At 37.3% G+C, this 17,618-nt stretch overlaps 1 protein-coding gene and 1 long non-coding RNA gene across 3 annotated transcripts in view; both read right to left on the reverse strand.

Annotated features, from left to right (window-relative positions):
• Positions 1-5,277: 5,277 nt before the first annotated feature.
• LOC133628931 (uncharacterized) lies at positions 5,278-6,636 on the reverse strand. Its single transcript, XR_009820915.1, has 2 exons — positions 6,574-6,636; positions 5,278-6,395 (listed from the first exon to the last, which is right to left on the reverse strand). It is a non-coding gene; the product is annotated as an uncharacterized LOC133628931 (long non-coding RNA).
• A 3,759-nt stretch (positions 6,637-10,395) lies between these two features.
• The window catches only part of TNPO1 (transportin 1), a 79,410-nt gene continuing 72,187 nt past the window's right edge, over positions 10,396-17,618 (reverse strand). For both annotated transcript variants that reach the window (XM_062017343.1, XM_062017342.1), the window contains 2 exons: positions 17,147-17,289; positions 10,396-15,770 (listed from right to left, as the gene is read on the reverse strand). In XM_062017343.1, the coding sequence (XP_061873327.1) occupies positions 17,182-17,289 (108 nt within the window). In that variant the 3' untranslated portion in view covers positions 10,396-15,770; positions 17,147-17,181. The remainder of the gene's footprint in view (positions 15,771-17,146; positions 17,290-17,618) is intronic.

The raw sequence follows: 17,618 nt of genomic DNA on the forward strand, positions 1-17,618 counted from the left end.
CTGTGCCACTGCTCCGTCACCCTCACAGTGAAATAGTTTTTTCTTATATTTAAGTGGAACCTTTTGTGTTCCAGCTTCATCCCATTACCCCTTGTCCTGTTGCTAGCTACTATAGAAAAAAAGGGATGTCCCAACCTCCTGACAGGAACAGAGAACCTCATCCAGCATATGTAAACCTCTGCTTGTGGACATCTGCACCATGAATGGTATCTTAAAAAAAATCCCATCAAACCACCACCACCTCTTATAAAAAAAACTAACACTACAAACCAAAAAATCCCTCTTAAGACTGAGATAAAAGCAACAAAAAAGAATGCGAACTAACATCCATCCACTAAACTAGACTAGAAAAGACATGACGGAAAGAAGGCAATACAGAGAACTCATGAACAAGAACGGGAGAGATGAGTTAAAAAGGAAAAATACATCTTAATGAAAGCAAAAGCAGAGAATTCAGTCAGCTAGATGGAAGGGGAAATTGAGCAAAGTTTCTGGCTTTCTCTAGAGTAGTCCTTAATGGACTACTAAATACAAAGGCAATATAATCCATGCTGGAAGACCCTGGTCCTGCAAGTTAGTGAAGTCTGTGAGAATACTGTGCAATAGTATCATTGATAGTACTTCACTTTAATCTTATCCTCTTTCCTAGGTACTGGTTGCCAAGGACAGGATACTAGGTTATGTAGACTCTCTGTACAATTGTTCTTTTGTTCTTCCGGTGTAATGGAGGTAGACAGAGACTGACATTATTTTTTTTTTTTTTTACAACTGTAACTACATAGTGAGCCCTGTATAATGAAACAAACATTCCTACTGCATATTTTCAGCAACTTTCATGGAAGGTACAAATAGCTTTCCAGATTACTAGTTCTTTAATGGAATTTAAAAAAAAACCCCAAAACAACTTCTCTCTCATTTTTGCCATCTACATGAGTATAAGGTTAAAGAATCACAACAATAAGCCTCACAAGAAGGGTATGAAGAACTAGAGAGATCTCTTGGCTGTACTTGTTAAAAGTTATATTTCATGGATATAATCCTGATTTTTGAAAAATGATGCAATTTGTCATGAATGTGGGCTGTGTACCTGGAAGAGGAGGTATTTAGCTCAGTGTTTCCCTCTCAGAAAAGCATCTCTGATTCCACAGTTTGCTCCCTGTGTCTCAATTTACTCATCCTCCGATATTTCTAGCTTTTAGCTTTAAAAATGTTAATACTAAATTCTTTTCAACAATCAGTTGTAGATCAGGGTGTAGATCATCTGAGACGTGGCATTAGGTACACTAAACTGCTACTTGAAAGAACTTGTCAAATATGATACTACACATACAGTGCATCTGGACTACAAACATTAATATGATTGAAAAATGAAGACTGTATATTGTACTTTTATCTAAAGTCATTTGCCTTATGTCTAATCATTTGAAAATGGATTATAAACTCAAGGTAAAATAATTGCATTCAATTATTATTAAAACACTTAACTCATGAACCGAAAACTGAATGTGCTAATATTTTAGGATTAAAAAAAGAGTAAAGGATCCAAATACTTACTAAAAAGAATTCAAATGACTACATTACTTAATCTAATATTGAAATGCCAAAGAGCCAGCTGACATTTAAAGCTCTTTATAATTGAAAAATAACTAAGAAACTGATTCAGGTAAAACACATAATCTAGTATTGTACTTTCTCTTTAAAAAGAATCTAAAGAAGCAGATGGAGGTGAAGACATTTTCTATATCAGATAGGTATTTCATGCACCAGATTGAAAGATGCATTGTCTTTATTTACTGTCCTTGTTGAAAAAACTACACAAAGAATCTTGAGAGGTAAACATTAAGTTATATGGCCAGCTGAGGTATGTTCAGAAGATGAAGAGCAACAGAAGATACAAAAAGCCAGAGTTTACCATTGAGGTGGAGAACAGAGATGATTAAAAGGAAGATGGAGAGAATTGTTAGCTTTCAAGGTTCATTTAACGTATGTTAAATACTGCTAGGTTACCCTGTAGGATTTAAAACCCACTAGGATTATGTTCTAACCCAGTAACTGTAACCGAATACCTGCAAACATTATCCAGAAGTTTAATAATTCACCTCCTTATGACCTGTTGCCTTCATGACTAGAAATTTATTACAGCCTTACAAACTATTTATTTATTACAGCCTTATAAACTATTTATTACAGCATTACAAACTGTAATGAGTTCTCATAAACAGAAGTTAAAGCTAAAAAAGCTTTGGAAAAAAGTCTGGCTAGGAAATAAGACACTATAAAGTTGGCAGCAAATATAGCTAAGTTCAACTAATTTATTCAAAGGGTATCAGGAAATCTCCAACACAATCTTAAGACAAGCTAGGGTCTTCTCTGAAGTATATGCACAAACTCAAATTGTGGTCTGATAACAGATCACTGGTGAAGACAGTGGTCTGCTTGTACACTTCTTGGTAGGATGGATGTTCCTAATGTCTCTTCTGAGTTCCAAGATAAGCAAAAATACATGTGCATAGTTATAGATAACCATATTTATTACGGTAAGTCATCAATTGATTTTTTTTTTTCAAATAGGTGCATACTTCATTGAAATTCTTTCAAAGCTAGTTATGATTTCTGTGTTCTGATAAAAATTTACAGCAAGTTTTAACGACAGTTTTAAACATTGCTGGAATAATTCAACCATTAGGTTGAATTATCTGACTCACTGTGATCTTAAATGCACAGTTGTACTGATCTAGTCACCAACCTTGATAGCCATTACATTCATATTTCAATTACTTAAATTACAACCCCAACATCATTGTTTCACAGTGAGTCACTCGGTAATACTCCACCTTTATTACTCTTCTGCTCTGTTCCTGCCAAACGCATGTTTCATCAAATTGATCTTCAATCAAATGGAAGGATTAGAAAGCGTTAGTGAACATTTAGGAGTAGTCAACACAGATTCACCATAAAGAATCACACTTGACTGACCTGATAGCCGCCTATGATGGCATGACTGTGGCTAGATGAGGGGAGAGCAGCTGATGTCATCTACCTTGACTTCAGCAAGGCTTTTGAAACCATCTCCCATAACAGCCTCATAGGAAAGCTCAGATGGTGTGAGTTGGATGAGTGGATGATGAGGTGGATAGAGAGCTGTCTGAGTGACAGAGCCCAGAGGGTGTTGATCAATGGAACTGAGTCAGAGGCCTGTGGCTGGTGGGGTTTCACAGGGGTCAGTTCTGAGGCCAGTCTTATTCAACTTCATCAAAGACCTGGATGGACAAACGGAGTGTACCCTCAACAAATTCGCTGATGACAACTGAGAGAAATGGCTGATTCACTGGAAGGCTGTGTTGCCCTTCAGCAAAGTCTTGACCAGCTTGAGAGCTGGGCAGAGAGAAATCTCAGGTTCAAGCAAGGGCAAGTGCAGCGTCTTGCACCTGGGGAAGAACAACCCTATGCACCAGTACACGCTGCGGATTGACCTGCTGGAGAGCAGCTCTGCAGAGAGAGACCCGGGAGTTCTGATGGGTAGCAAGCTAAGCATGAGGCAGCTATGTGCTCTCGTAGCTTACATGGGTCTGTATGGAGCTGTGTTCTGCTTGGTTAACAGAAGCTCTCCCTCTAAGCACTTCTCAAGACATTCTCTGGTTCTGATGTGGACCCATCTCCAGCCCAGCTGGTCCAATAGGGCACCTCTGCCACCATTAGGGAAATTTGAGCCAGAAGAGGCGTAGGAGTGGTGCAAGATGCAGGTGACCATGCAGATCCCACAGTCAGATAAGGAGAAACGAAGGAGGAGCTCTGAACTGGAGATCCCTCTGCAGCCTGTGGTGAGAATGCAGGCTATACCCCTGCAACCCATGGAGGGCAACGGCAGAACCAAGAGCCACCGGCAGCTCCAGATGAGTATACCCAGATGGACAGGAGACTGTGTGAGGAGGTGGCCATGGCACAGGCTGTGCTGGAGAGTCTGTAGGCTGCAGAGCAGACCCACACGAGGCAGAGAGGAGCTGCAGCCTTTGGGATGAATGCATGTTGCAGCGGCCTCTGCAGGGCTGCCTGGCCTGTGAGGGACCCTGTGCTGGAGCAGGGAGGATAGGCAAGGAGCCCGCCTGCCCTGAGGAGAGACATGCTGCAGGAGTCATTGGGAAAAAGACTGACTGAAACCCCCATTCCATGGCCCCCTGGCCTGCTCATGCACGGACAAGTCAAAGATCAAGACTCTGAGCCCAGGAAGAGAGTAGGGAAGAAGGTGGTTTTAAAGGGCTGGTTGTGCTCTTCATTGTATCACTCTCTGGTTTATGATTGTTAAGTTTTTGGTGGATTATAGTAATTTGTTTTCTTCCCCAAGTTGAGTAGTCTTGTCTCTTTTGCACAATCAAACCCTTATAAGGTTCCTCCTTTGTTCCTAGATCAGAGTAAACCAAGACAGTGTCCTCGTGGCCAATGGCATCCTGGGATGTATTAAGAAGAGTGTGTCCAGAAGGTCAAGGGAGTCTCTCCTCCTCTTCTCTGCCCTGGTGGAACCTCATGTGGCTTTCTATGACCAGTTCTGGGCTTTCCAGTCCAAGAGTGACAGAGAACTGATGGAAACACTCCAGTGGAGGGCTACAAAGATGACCAGGGAACGGGAACATCCCTCTGACAAGGAAAGGCTGCTGGACATGGGACTGTTTAGCTTGGAGAAGACTGAGGGGACCTTATCAACACTTTTAAATACTTAGCAGGTGGATAACAAGAGGATGGCATGAGTCTTGTCTGTAGTGCTCAGTGACAGGATGAGGGATAATGGGCATACGTTGGAACACAGGAAGTTCCACTCCACATGGAAAAACATGAGAAGAAACTTCTTTCCTGTGAGGGTGAGGATGCCCAGCCATAGGCTGCCCAGGGACATGTGGAGTCTCCTCTGGAGGTTTCCAAGCCCACCAGGACATGCCCCTGTGCCCTCAGATGGAAGCGAACTTGCTTTAGCAGGGGTTTGGATTGGATGATCTCTAGAGGTGCCTTCTAATCCCTACTATTCTGTGATTAGTAACAATAAAGAGAATAGTTTAATCATTGTAGATTCCATTGTGACTTTGTGGTGGTTTGGCCCAGCTAGCACAGCAGCACCACGACAGTCTCTCTCTTGGTGCCCCCATTCACCCCCACCCTTGTTAGGATGGCGGAGGACCCAGCAAAATGGGAGTAAAAAGATAAGCAAGGTTGTTGTGGATTGAGACAAGGGCAGGGAGGGCTCACTGCCAATTATGGTTCTGGGCAAAACAGACTCCAGTACTCGACTTAGAGAGGAAAGTAGGAAAGTTTATTCTACAAGAAACAGAATGGAATAAAAGCAAACAGGGAGTAGGATGATGAGAAAATTACAATCAGCACTTTAAGATCTCCCTCCCTCATCCCTCCTTTCTTCCCGGGCCCAGCTCACTGCTCCCGATATCTCTACCTCCTCCCTCCTCAACGGCTCAGAGGGGCAGGGAATGGGGGATGTGGTCAGTCTCTCACAGATGGGCTCTGCCGCTTCTGTCTTCTCAGATGAGGACGACTCTTGGCATTCTTCGTGTGCTCCAACACGGGGTTCCTCCCCCGGGACACAGTCCTTAACAAACTTCTCTGGTGTGGGTTGTTCCCAATAGCTGCGGCTTCTGCTGATACAGGGTCCCTCACACGGGACGCAGTCCTTGGTGAATATCTCAGGGATGGATTCTTTGCCACGGCTGCAGTTTCTGCAGTTGCAGGGTCCCTCTCTCGGGACAAGGCCTCTTCTGGGCATAAGTTTAACGAGCTGCTTTGTCGTGGGTTCCTCCCCACAGTTGCAGCTGTGGATATTGGGTCCCTTCCTCGGGACAGGGCCTGCTCCGGCCATAGTGATAAAGGGTCAGTCCTTTGGGACACGGCCTCCTCTGGCCAAAATCACTGCCTTGGCTCGGGGCCTTTAATGAAGTGAATCGCTGCCCCTGGTCTGGGACCAGCTTTAGCAAAATGAGTCTCTGCCCCTGATGCGGGGTCTTTAAAGAAATGAAAATAAATCTCAGCTTCACCAGTTCCCTCCATAGAATGCAGGGGAGTCTCTGCTCCAGCACACCTCCTCCTCTCTTTCATCACTGACCTTGGAGTCCACATGGCTGTTTCTCTCCCTGTTCCCACTCCTTGCACCACCACCAGCCAGAAAATGGAAGAAGGGGCAGAAGAAGGAAGAAGATGGAGGAAAGAAACGTCCCCTTCCGGCGTCTTCTTAAAAAGTGATTGTGGAGGTGTCTAATTGGCTCAGCCTCAGAAGTGGTTCTGGCTCAGAGCTGGGGAGAGTTGCAACTTCTTACAGGAGCCTCCTTTACAGCCCCTTCCCCGTTACCAGAAAAGGCTGTCATGTCAAACCATGACAGACTTCAAGTCACACTTCAGCCCTGCATTACAACAAAAACAGTACACTGAGTTTTTTCATGTATATTCTATGTTGGGTGGGGAAATGACATAATAAATTATTACGCTGTAATATTGTCAAGAATACATTCAATGGTTAGCTGAATTTATACTGTTGATGCACTGATAGTTTGACATTGCATACATGTTTTTGGCACTTACCTGCAAATGTGAATCAATTAACATGAAGCAGTTTCTTATTTGCTCTCAACTAGTAAAAGTAACCTAAAAAAAAAAAAAACCAAAAAAACCTGAGGTATTTAAAGCATCTGAATTCAGTGAAAAGCAAACAAACCTTAAATCCTTAGAGGAGCAAGCTCTGATGATACAACTTAATTTAGTATTAACGTGCTTCACACTACCTATCACAAAAGCAAGACGTGGTCTCTAGATCACAAAGATGCCAGAAACAGAAAAGGTAACTGGTGGTAGAAGGGTCTGAAGTGAGGCTAATAAGATTACATAGTATCTCAGGAAAGTATTTTTAGTATAGTATAGGAAAATAAATAGTTCTTGTGTTCTTAATGAAACCAAATGCAGCTTACAATTTATTACTAGGCTAACAGAGTGGAAGTGCAAAGGCTTGGGAATGAGTATGTGAAAGACAGTAAATGAAATATAGTAACCTAGAGATTTTTTAGCTGTCCAGGTAAGATGAAACTATTTGAAATATTGTGAAAGAGGTAAAACGATTTGGTTGTATAGGTGCATGATTAGGACTGCATGTTAAAAGTCAAAATGGCAATACAAACAGGATAGGCAGTGAATAGTTTGCATTTTGCTAAGTCATGCTGTGTGAAAATCTTACCTATGACTCTTTACAATATGTGTAGATGTACTTACTAGTGCTTACTAATGGCCACCAACAGCTTGAGAGGCTGGAAGAAAGTCATGAACTTCATGGTGTCCTTATTACCTTCACAAAACTCTTAAAGCCTAAGTGTTTATAAAGATGTGTAAACTTGTATTAGCAGTGCTTTAGAGAGCCTCCTGTTTTCAACACAGGCCAAGAAACATCCTCTTATTTCTGCCAAACTGGAAATTAAGATACTGAGGTCTGTTGGTTTTGGTTTTTGGGTTGTTTTGTTTTGTTTTCCAGAAGAAATAAAAGTAGCCAAGACACCTACAGTTCTTAACTAAGGAAATGAAACTCCGAGTTGTCACATTGGGCAATTATTAGCTCAATAACTTCCTGTTAAAAAGACTGCCATTTTACAGACTGAAGAACAGTTACATAGATGAGCGAATACATCCAATGAGAGAGAGTTGTGGTCTCTGTTCCAGCTAGTTTTGGTGTACAAGGCCTTCAATAAAGAACGTAGAGATAAGCAAAATTAAAATTAGCTACATCTTCCTATGGCAGAGTACTGGAGCAAGTGACGAAACTATCTTGCTCCCTTATTCTCAAGTACGTAAACAATTAAAAAGAATACTTGAATTCTTACTTTGTCATGTGATTCATCTGTTCTTCCAAAGTGTTTCCAAAGCTAGAAGGAAAAGTTGCACATATTAACATGATTGGGGTTATTCTGGAAATGGTTCCAAGCATGTTTGTTTGAGCATGTACATTTCAGAATGAAAAAATGCTTATGTAAGAAAATGATCCACCAATGTCTTAAGAAAAAAAAACCCAAACCCATGATGTAAGAAACCATCTAAACCCATGATGTAAGAAACCATGTAAACCCATGATGACTCAAAATTTCCTTTTGAGATGATTACCAGAAGGCACTGAAAGTTGCCTCATCACAAGATATGGTTCTGGGATGAAAAATACCATCAGAATGTAGTTGTAAAACAATCTTTTTTTTTCATTGTTGTTAGTTTCAGGCAAATCCCTCCTTTTTATTTTTTTTTTATGAGCTTGTTGACTATGTACTGTTCAACTTGCAGAATCCTTCATTTCTATGTCTGCAAGCTACAGAATCCCATCAAGTCAACATGAATGTAAAGCTGGAAGAGAGCTTTAGAAAACTGCAAATTAAATGTGCCCTACATGTCAGGATATTCATTGACAATCACTTCAAGGTAAAAGGCAAATTAACATCACTTCTCATTATATATAGTACTTTATCAGAGAAATAAAATTCTATTTGTCATTTCTATTAAACACTGCAGGTGCAGAGAAATAGTGGAAAATGAAAGAGTATTAATATCATTTACAGTAATACTGAAGTGGTTATGCATCCAAATTAATCTGTATGCTGTAAACACAGGGGAAGACTTAAGTTTTCCTGTATACTTAATAAAGGAAGCTCATTCATTTTCTAAGGGGTAGCAAGGAAAAATGGGTAAAACTGTAAGTGTAACAGTTCAATATGTTTTATTTTCGTACTTTAATTAGAAATTATAATTTGATGAAATTGATTTTACCTGAAGGTACAAAATAAATACCTCATTTTTAAGTTTTATGATTCAAATGAAAGTCTGACAAAAAGAAGAATTGATGTCAAAAAAAGTCCCCAAAAAACTACAATTAAAAAATAATTCCTTTTATGCCATCACTTACACTTACATGCATTTATAAACAAACAGCTTCTGTTTTCCTTAAAATGTGGACTGGTTATTGGAAACAATGTCATTTTAAGTCTGCCATTATTCAGATTAACATTTCAGTTTGAGGGGTTTTTATGGTACACACTGCTCATCTTGTGCAAAACAAGGATAAAGGTACCAACATTTACTCTTTAAGCACTTAACATACCTGAATTATTTTACACACACAGTATTCTACTGAAATGGGGTTTTTTTCTGTTCAATGACATCTTAGATGTATTTTTTTTTAAAGAAATAGCATGATCTACATTGAAAGTATGATCCTTTGCACTGTTTCAATCTGACCACAAACTTATTCCTAACATTCATTTCATGTATGCAAAATGCTAGTAGTTATTCTACTTATATTTTCTTTGTATGTACAGGTAGCAATTAACCTCAGACATAAAATTAGAGCCCACAGATTAAGAACAGACTCTAAGCAGATAGTAGGAGACTTGAATACAACTTTTGACTGACAGCGAGATAATCTACCATAAACACTCCACAATAAAAAGGGGGTGGGGAGCACTATTTGGAAGACAAAACTTCCCTCATCCCCTCTCATGCAGTCATAAGTGCGCTCACAGGAACTGATCACTGCTATCAACTTGGTCTCTATGCACCAACACTGCTCTTAACAGCTATTCCACGGCCTCCTCTATCTGGAGGCAAAAATCAATGTCATTTGTCAAGCAGATTTTCACCTTAATACACAGCAATTCATTCCTACCTTTAATTTAGTATAGTAAGTAGTTCTATCGTAACAGTGCACTTTATAGACTTTAACCATTACGCTATAGAAGCTACGTGTACTAGACCTAAGTGTCTAGATACGACTGACTGTTAAATATTTTAAGTGAACACAAAATGTCCAAATTCACGCAGATAGATTTTGTCCTGATAGCTACTGCTGTTAAGTTTCAAACTTTCAATTTAGAGACTCCAGTATCCTGCAGTTATATAAATGGAAGGGTGGACCTTTGAATTATCACAGCCCCATAAAAGCTCGACAAATTTAGAATAAGACCACTGCAAGTGAATAATTTGAATTTATTTCTCATTTACTCCTTTTTTTTAAAATTCACATTATTGATAGCACAAGCCATGAGAACAATTTTTTCCCCTCCCCATTTAGTCAGACTTAGCAAGTATCAGTTGTTTCAAACAAAAATACAGTCAATGTACCAACTTCTCAGTAGTAGTTACCCAACAGGCATTAAATTCAGTTCATGTATTTCTATGTTGATCTGCCCTCAAGCAACACAAAGCATCTAATCCTAACTGATCTTAACTTATCCAATTTATTATTTCAGATAAAATGAGACTCTGGAGTCAAGAGACTCCAGAACTTAGATGTGTGAATCAGAACAGTGCACTACTGGGTCAGGCAAAATGTAAACTGGACATGAAAATGTAATCTTTCATTAAAAATTGGAATGCAACATCTATATTTAAACAACTTTATTAACAGAGTCAAGCAGTGATTAACATTCACAACTATTATGTCACATCATACAAATGTAAATACAAAATTACTACAGTACAATATATATTCTCTGCATGATCCAAAATATTTGGTGGCCCCAAAAACTCTTTAAAATTCAGCAGCTTATCAAAAATTAAAACCATATTCTATTTAAAATGAAGTTCTGTTAGCACATAGGCAGACTTCAAGAAATGTCACTCAATTTAGTACAGTTTGAAAGGTTGCAGGAGGATATGTTTGAAGGAAACACTCCAACATTGTAGCAGATACAGAAACATCAGATTTAAAGCTTTCAGGCAAAACTCATACAACCTAAGTTGTCAGCAGAAAGATCCAGTTATCTTTCACTTTTAACTATCTTGGATACTGCACTCAAAGATTTTAGAAGTGTCTAGTGTTAGTATGTCAGACAATATACAACATGAAAAAAGATTTCAGCACTGATTTCAACAGCCAAATGAATGCGATTATATCTATCTTTTTTTTCCTAGTCGCTGTCCTTGCAAAAAACCACCCCAGCCTTCTCAATTTTGTTGCTTATCCAAAGTAAGGAAACAGATACCTTAAGTGAAAGCAGCTCAATAGAACCATCTTCTTGAAAAATTAATACTATAATGTAAGTGCTGACTTCTTAAGAGATGTAGATTTGGCTTACTTAAAGTATACTGTAACACCACACAGGGATTCATCCTACAGAGCCATTTTAAACTTCCCTCATACAAGTACATTCAAGTGAGTAAGCATTCCTACTATTTTAGCAGAACATAACCTAAATGGCAAACAACAAGCTTACTCACGTCAGCTTTCATTTAAAATAATCTAAAACTGGCTTGCTCCAAACATTAAGTGCGAAAAGCAAGCATTGGTGGCAGACAAAAAGGTTTCTACTGGAGAATACCTAAAAGACTCATGGATGCAAGTCATTCTGCAGAATGCATACGAGAGTAAAACACACAGCTATGGACCAAGCTTTATTTATTCAAGATCAGGTTACTGGAAATATTTAATATGTAACAAATGTATGCAAGCAACATCAGCATCTATCTGAGATAACTGCAGTATGTTTTACCATCTCACTGTAAAGCTTAACCTTTATCTAAGATAAAGTTACTCTTTAGACCCTATACAGAAGCTTTATGTGGCTATCATCCTCACAAAAGAGATGGTATTGAAGCAATTAGTGTTAAATTACAACTTCTTTCCTTGACAAAATTTGAAACAAATGATTTCCAATGCAGTGTGGCATTTAAAGCATTTTTCAAGAACTATTTCAGCTGTTTGAATATGGCTACATTCTCCTCAAGGGAAGAGTGTTTTTGCACCTTATCTGTTAATACATTCAATATGAATAAAATAGGTGAAGCAAGTGTCAATATCGTCCCACAGTAGAAGGTTAATTTAGAGTAAGTTTAAGACAGAGAAGCTGCCTAAATGAAGCACATGAACTGATAGAACTAAGACACATTTATATTAGCAAGTGTTCTGAACAAAAAGGGTACAAGAGTGTTTACCTGAGATAAAGCTAGTATTCGAATATTCTTAAGTAGCAACGAGTTTTGCTTGAGGAAAGCCACTTGAAGCTTTAAAATATACATTTTACTATTATACAATATATGCAGTTTAAGTAATTAAGATTGATGCTAACATAAAAGTCCTAACAACAACAACAAAAAAAATCACAGTGTGTATCAATATTGTTAGTTATAAAATTTATGCTACTTCATAACTTTTAAAAGTTATAATTATTATAAATTTTAAACCCATTCCTCTAAAAGTGATCTTCTGAGTACAAGCTTTATGGAGCAATAAACTCAAACATAAGAATTAACTTACTACAGTTTAAATATATACATATTCACTGATTTAGAAAATAATCAAGCTTTGGAAAAAAATTACAAAATTGATTATTTCTGCTTGCACTGGTTAAAATAATGAACAATTGTGATATTTTTCCCTAAACAAAACAAGTTGTTTCCTGAATGTTTCATGAAAAAAATGTAGTATTGAACTTCACTTAAGACTAATTTAACAGTAATTCTGAACTGCCAAAAAGATGCATTTATAAGGATTTTAAATACACTTTCTGTTACCAACTTAGGTTGATCAGCAGCTTTTGTTCACTCTCACAATCCTTCAAAAAAGGGAAACTCAAAACAGGAAAAAGGCATATATAAAAACAGTAAACACTGACCTCCTGAGGTTCCTACAACAAAAATATTCAAGTAGAAAATCTACACCATTACTTAGCAGCGGCTATTTCTGTAGTTTAGCACACAAACAGCACTTTATTCAGTGTGTAAGGAGCAAATGAAGTAAGCCGTGCTTTTAGCATGCCAAGAGGCAGAAACACTGGAATGTAACAAAGACAAACTCAATTCTACCAGTATAAACATTCAGTCAACATTCAAAAACAGTCAAGACTACATCACAAGAATTAAGATGCTTTTTATATATCCCATGATGCAATAATTGAATTATAAATGTTAATGCTGATTCAGAACTTTTCTTACCTCACATTATACCCTATATGGCTTCTGCAAATCTCTGCACTATATTATGCATTAGGAATATGGTTTACTTGCTTTAAAATATAACATGAGAGAAATTACTGATAGAAAAAGACTATTTGTCAGTACTATTTATTACTGCCTCATTTAAATTATTTTCCTTGTTGTTATACCAGATCAGTTCACATCTGTACAGATTCCTATTAAAATACGTATATATAAAGGTGGCATCCCAAGCTAATCTGAGGTGGAGTGGTTTTACTTGGTTAAAGGGGCTTTCTGAAATTTAAGAAGTTTAAACTCAGATTCTACCTGTGATGCTACAGTATTATTTGAGTAGGTACAATTTTAAAACTGTAATTTCTCTGAAACTCTTCCCTAGTGTTCAAACACATTCCAAATTAAAGAAAGTTTGTTGTCTAAAATAATATTTCACCTTGCTAAATTTTAAAGGTTTGGGGTTTTTTTTTTCCTTCCAGAATTTGGTTTTAAAATGTTTTTAGTGACTATTACTAATTTACTTCAGAGTTATTAGTTAAGAAGAAATTTCATACTTGCTACTAAACCAAGGTAATCTGAAAGCAAGTTATCACATGCATTTTCTACCAAATGGAATAAATACTATGTACTAGCATTACTGAATGTACTCCATAGAGTAATCTGTCCAAACTATTATTCAGACATAATCCATTCAAATTTGCAATGCCAAAAAAAGAGGGAGTGGGAGTCACGTAAAACATGCATGCTATCATGCGAAAAAAAATTTCCAAATTCTTTGAACAGCATTTATAAGTTCACACTCACACAGCTCAAACTTCAGTGCAATGGCTAACTCATTCAACAGCCAAAGAACAGAACCATGCAAAGAAGAGCAAGTTCTTAAAAAACAAAAAGATCAACCAAACAAAAAAACCCCAAAACTCTTATCCAGTATTCATTCTGCAATGTAAAGGTGAGAAAAAAATCTACAAAAAGGCTGTTATGGCTTAATTTTGTTTTGCAGATTAATTATGCAGCACTTGAAAAATGGAAAGGTGTGGCTTCACCTCTGACCAGCAGAGTTAAAAATCTCTCCATTTTCCTTTATCATCATGGGATACTCTTTAGGCAATCTAAATTATTAAAGACTTGCCACTTTCAGATGGACACAAGATCAAGTGTACCAGTTAGGATTTCACATTCACAGTACATAAGAAAATACACATGGAAGGAAAAGTAAAGTGTTAACTTAACAAGGATTTATTCACAGGTATACATATAAGTAGAGAAAAAAAAAACACAACAGAAAAGCTAAACAAATGAAATGAAGAGGATCCAAACCAACTTTCACTCTGTAGCTTTAAACTTGCACCCTTGTGCATTTAACTACATCACAAAGGGCCACCAACATGCGCCAATACAGTGTAAATACCCTGCATTACATCCATTAACTTAAACATCTCTTTAAGATCATGCTTCGAACAAAAAGAAAGTGTAGAAGGTAATATGTTGAGTGAGAATAAACACAAATATAGCAATCGTTATCAACTTCTACAATTGTCTTTACGTGCCAACTAACATTTATGCAGCCTTTAACGGGTCTTACCATGTAACTCATTTTTAGAGATTCTGATAAAATCACTAGTATATAACCATGCAGAAAGCACATCACACTGACAGCACAGAGGCAAATATTTTGCACAGCTATATCAGCTTTCCACATTGTGCAGGTTACACACAATACAATATCAATCTTAATCTTAAAAGATCCTAAAAAGGTATTTCAAGGCCTAATTGTTAACTACAGTACTTATACTGCATACAATACCTATATTCTTAACAAAAATGAAATCCACAGAATCTTAAAAAGAAATTTTAAATGCAGGGCTATATTGAATTGGTAAACTGCAACACAAAACTGGCGCAACATAGGTAAATGTATACCAATTTCACTCTATGTGATGCAAGCATGCTACTTTCCCACTAATTTAAATTACTTCTGATCACTATGAGCCAGAATGCATGCCTGAACCTTAAACTGCACGTTAAGAATAATGCCTTACTCTAGAAATTAAATCTAATGAAGTACAATAATCAAATCATATCCACTACTTTAATTACCTTTTAAATGTAAAAATTAAGATGTCAATCTTTCCTACAGAAGTGTCCCTCCCCTTCTCCTAAAAATGAAAGGAGTGACTTATTTGGCAGCTTGCAGGTTGCTTCCTTTTGTCCAAGTTAACCTTTATTAATTTATGATGGGGTTTCCTGCTTCTAATACAGACACAAGCTGCACTTTATCTGTACTAACTTCATTTGTGTAGTTCTTCATTAACATGCAAATACCTAGGAATCCCATCAAGCGTGATGAAATAACGTAGAAAACTCTTACTTAAAAAAAAAAAAAAAAAACACAAAATAAAAAAGAAAGCCTTTTACTGCTTGTGACCCCCATTCTTAGGTTTCCTTTATTGTGCGCAAAATAGTTTTCCTCTTTATGTATCCCCATGGTTCAACTATATGGTTCTTATTTTGGTACAATTCCCCACAATATTCCACAATGTGCTGTTTTGTGACTAGATTCTTTTTTTTTCTTTTTTTTTTTTTTTTTTCTTCTTCACATCCAGTGCAGAGTTGTAATAGGAGACAGATTTCCACCCACAAAGGCTCCAGATGTTAAAACATTTCCCAACATCGACTTAATACAGTGACGGCAACACCTCCCTCCCGCCCCTCCCAGTAGGGTTGGGATTGTACTGTATTCCCTACTGGTTTACCCTTCCCCCCAGTAAAGGGTAACATTTTCCCTGGGTGCAGAGGCTCCCTCATAGTCTCCCAGACTGAAGGACCTGCAAAATTAAAAGATAAAGGTATAATTAACTCTTACCTTGAACCTGAACTGAATTTGTGCACAAATTAAGAGCTTTTTTGCCTTTTTAAGCAGTAGGTGCGAAACACTAACTTAAAAATGATTTATACCTACATCCTCCCTTTTAAGCCTGTTAAAGAAAAACCCATTTGTATCAGCAACAACAACCTACATTGTCAGTTTTACTATTGTGGCTAAGCTCACCTTTAAGATCAAAGCAGTCCTATATATTCTAATAAGCTTTTAACTTTTTTTAGCACAAAATTATGAGGCAGTTATGATACTGAGCAAGAGTATTAAACACATTTGCTACCAACCTACCAACTTCACTTTTAGGTGGATTAAACAAGATAGACATAGGGTCTCCTGAACTAAAACTGAGAATAATGGTGAACTTTATCACTTCGGATTCCCCTTAATCAGGAGAAAACACTCTCATGATACTCTCATTGACAAACATATAGATGTTAAAAATCTTAGAAAATGTCTTTTAAACAGTAGTCCACTGAACAATAAACCAAAATTGTACTACTCCCATAATTTCAGTAGAAAAATTCTACAAGTATCAAATTTCTATATAGACTGACTGAACAAACTTAATTAATCCTTTTTTCGGGTAGTATAATAGTCTCTTCACAATGTCATGCTACTTCACACATGGGAAATTTGCCTTATACAGTGTTCACAGATACCATACAAAGCAAACCATTCTAGAATGCACTATTTTTTAAATTTGAATCATTCTCCACACAGAACTGTAAGAATTCTGAATTTGTGCACAAAAAGGGACATGGTAATAATAAATACATCAGTGTTGTCAGAACATAACACTCTACCATGACAGATTAGCATAATAATCCTTATTTAATTCAAAGATCATCTAGTATGTTGTCAGCAGTATAATGGACCTCTTATGACTAAAGTGTGTTAAACTTGCTTTCTTGTCCTAGGAGTACTTGTTCTTAGACCACATCTGCCATATACTAATTCATAAGACACAAAGGAATCTGTCTGTAGTATGATGGTTCAAGGATCACAGTCATTACTTTGCTGCTTAAACTTGAACTGTCATGTTGTTATACCTACACTTCCAACCTTATCTTGACACACTACCGTGAATTATCACACACTTTTTCTTTCTTTCTTTCTCTCTCTGTCTGTGAAAATAAAACAACAGTCAGTCAATTGCTGTTGTTAGAGGTACCATCATTCAGGTACATGATGATCCTTCCTTTTTTCCCCTCCTTATAGGAAGGAATGATATCTAGCATCTCAGAAAAATTCTAGTCTGATTGTTTCATAGAATGCAAATAGAGAGTAAGTCAGTTGTTTAGCAATGGAGATTTGTCTGCTTACCTCCAATTATGGGACTGCAGCTACAGTGCATGATGTTAAACCCCATAATAAGCTGCAAGGCGCTCTTTTAAAGGAAGAGGAAACTGGTCAGAGAAACGTCTCCAATTCTCATCCCCAACTTGATTTTTAAATCCATGAAGAATCTAGAAATGAGAGAGGAGAAGTCAAGATCATCACTAAAGAGAGGTTATGTTACTTACTAGTAAAATATTCAGTAAGACACAAACTTCTGGATCGTCTATCTGTCCATTTGAATTCTCCTATTTAATACTGAAATGCTATCAAGAGAAATTTCTTCACTGAAATATTTCAGGGTGACATACAGAATATAGCTACTCACACAAATGAGTATGTGTATACATATCTACATGTATTTTTAATGCGTAAAGTAGATGCTAAACATTTTATCAATGGACACAGTTTATACATGTTAAGATTACTGCATTCACATTTCTTCTTGTAAATGCTTAGT

This window comes from Colius striatus, chromosome Z (assembly GCF_028858725.1).
Source record: "Colius striatus isolate bColStr4 chromosome Z, bColStr4.1.hap1, whole genome shotgun sequence".
NCBI classification, from domain to species: Eukaryota; Metazoa; Chordata; class Aves; order Coliiformes; family Coliidae; genus Colius; species Colius striatus.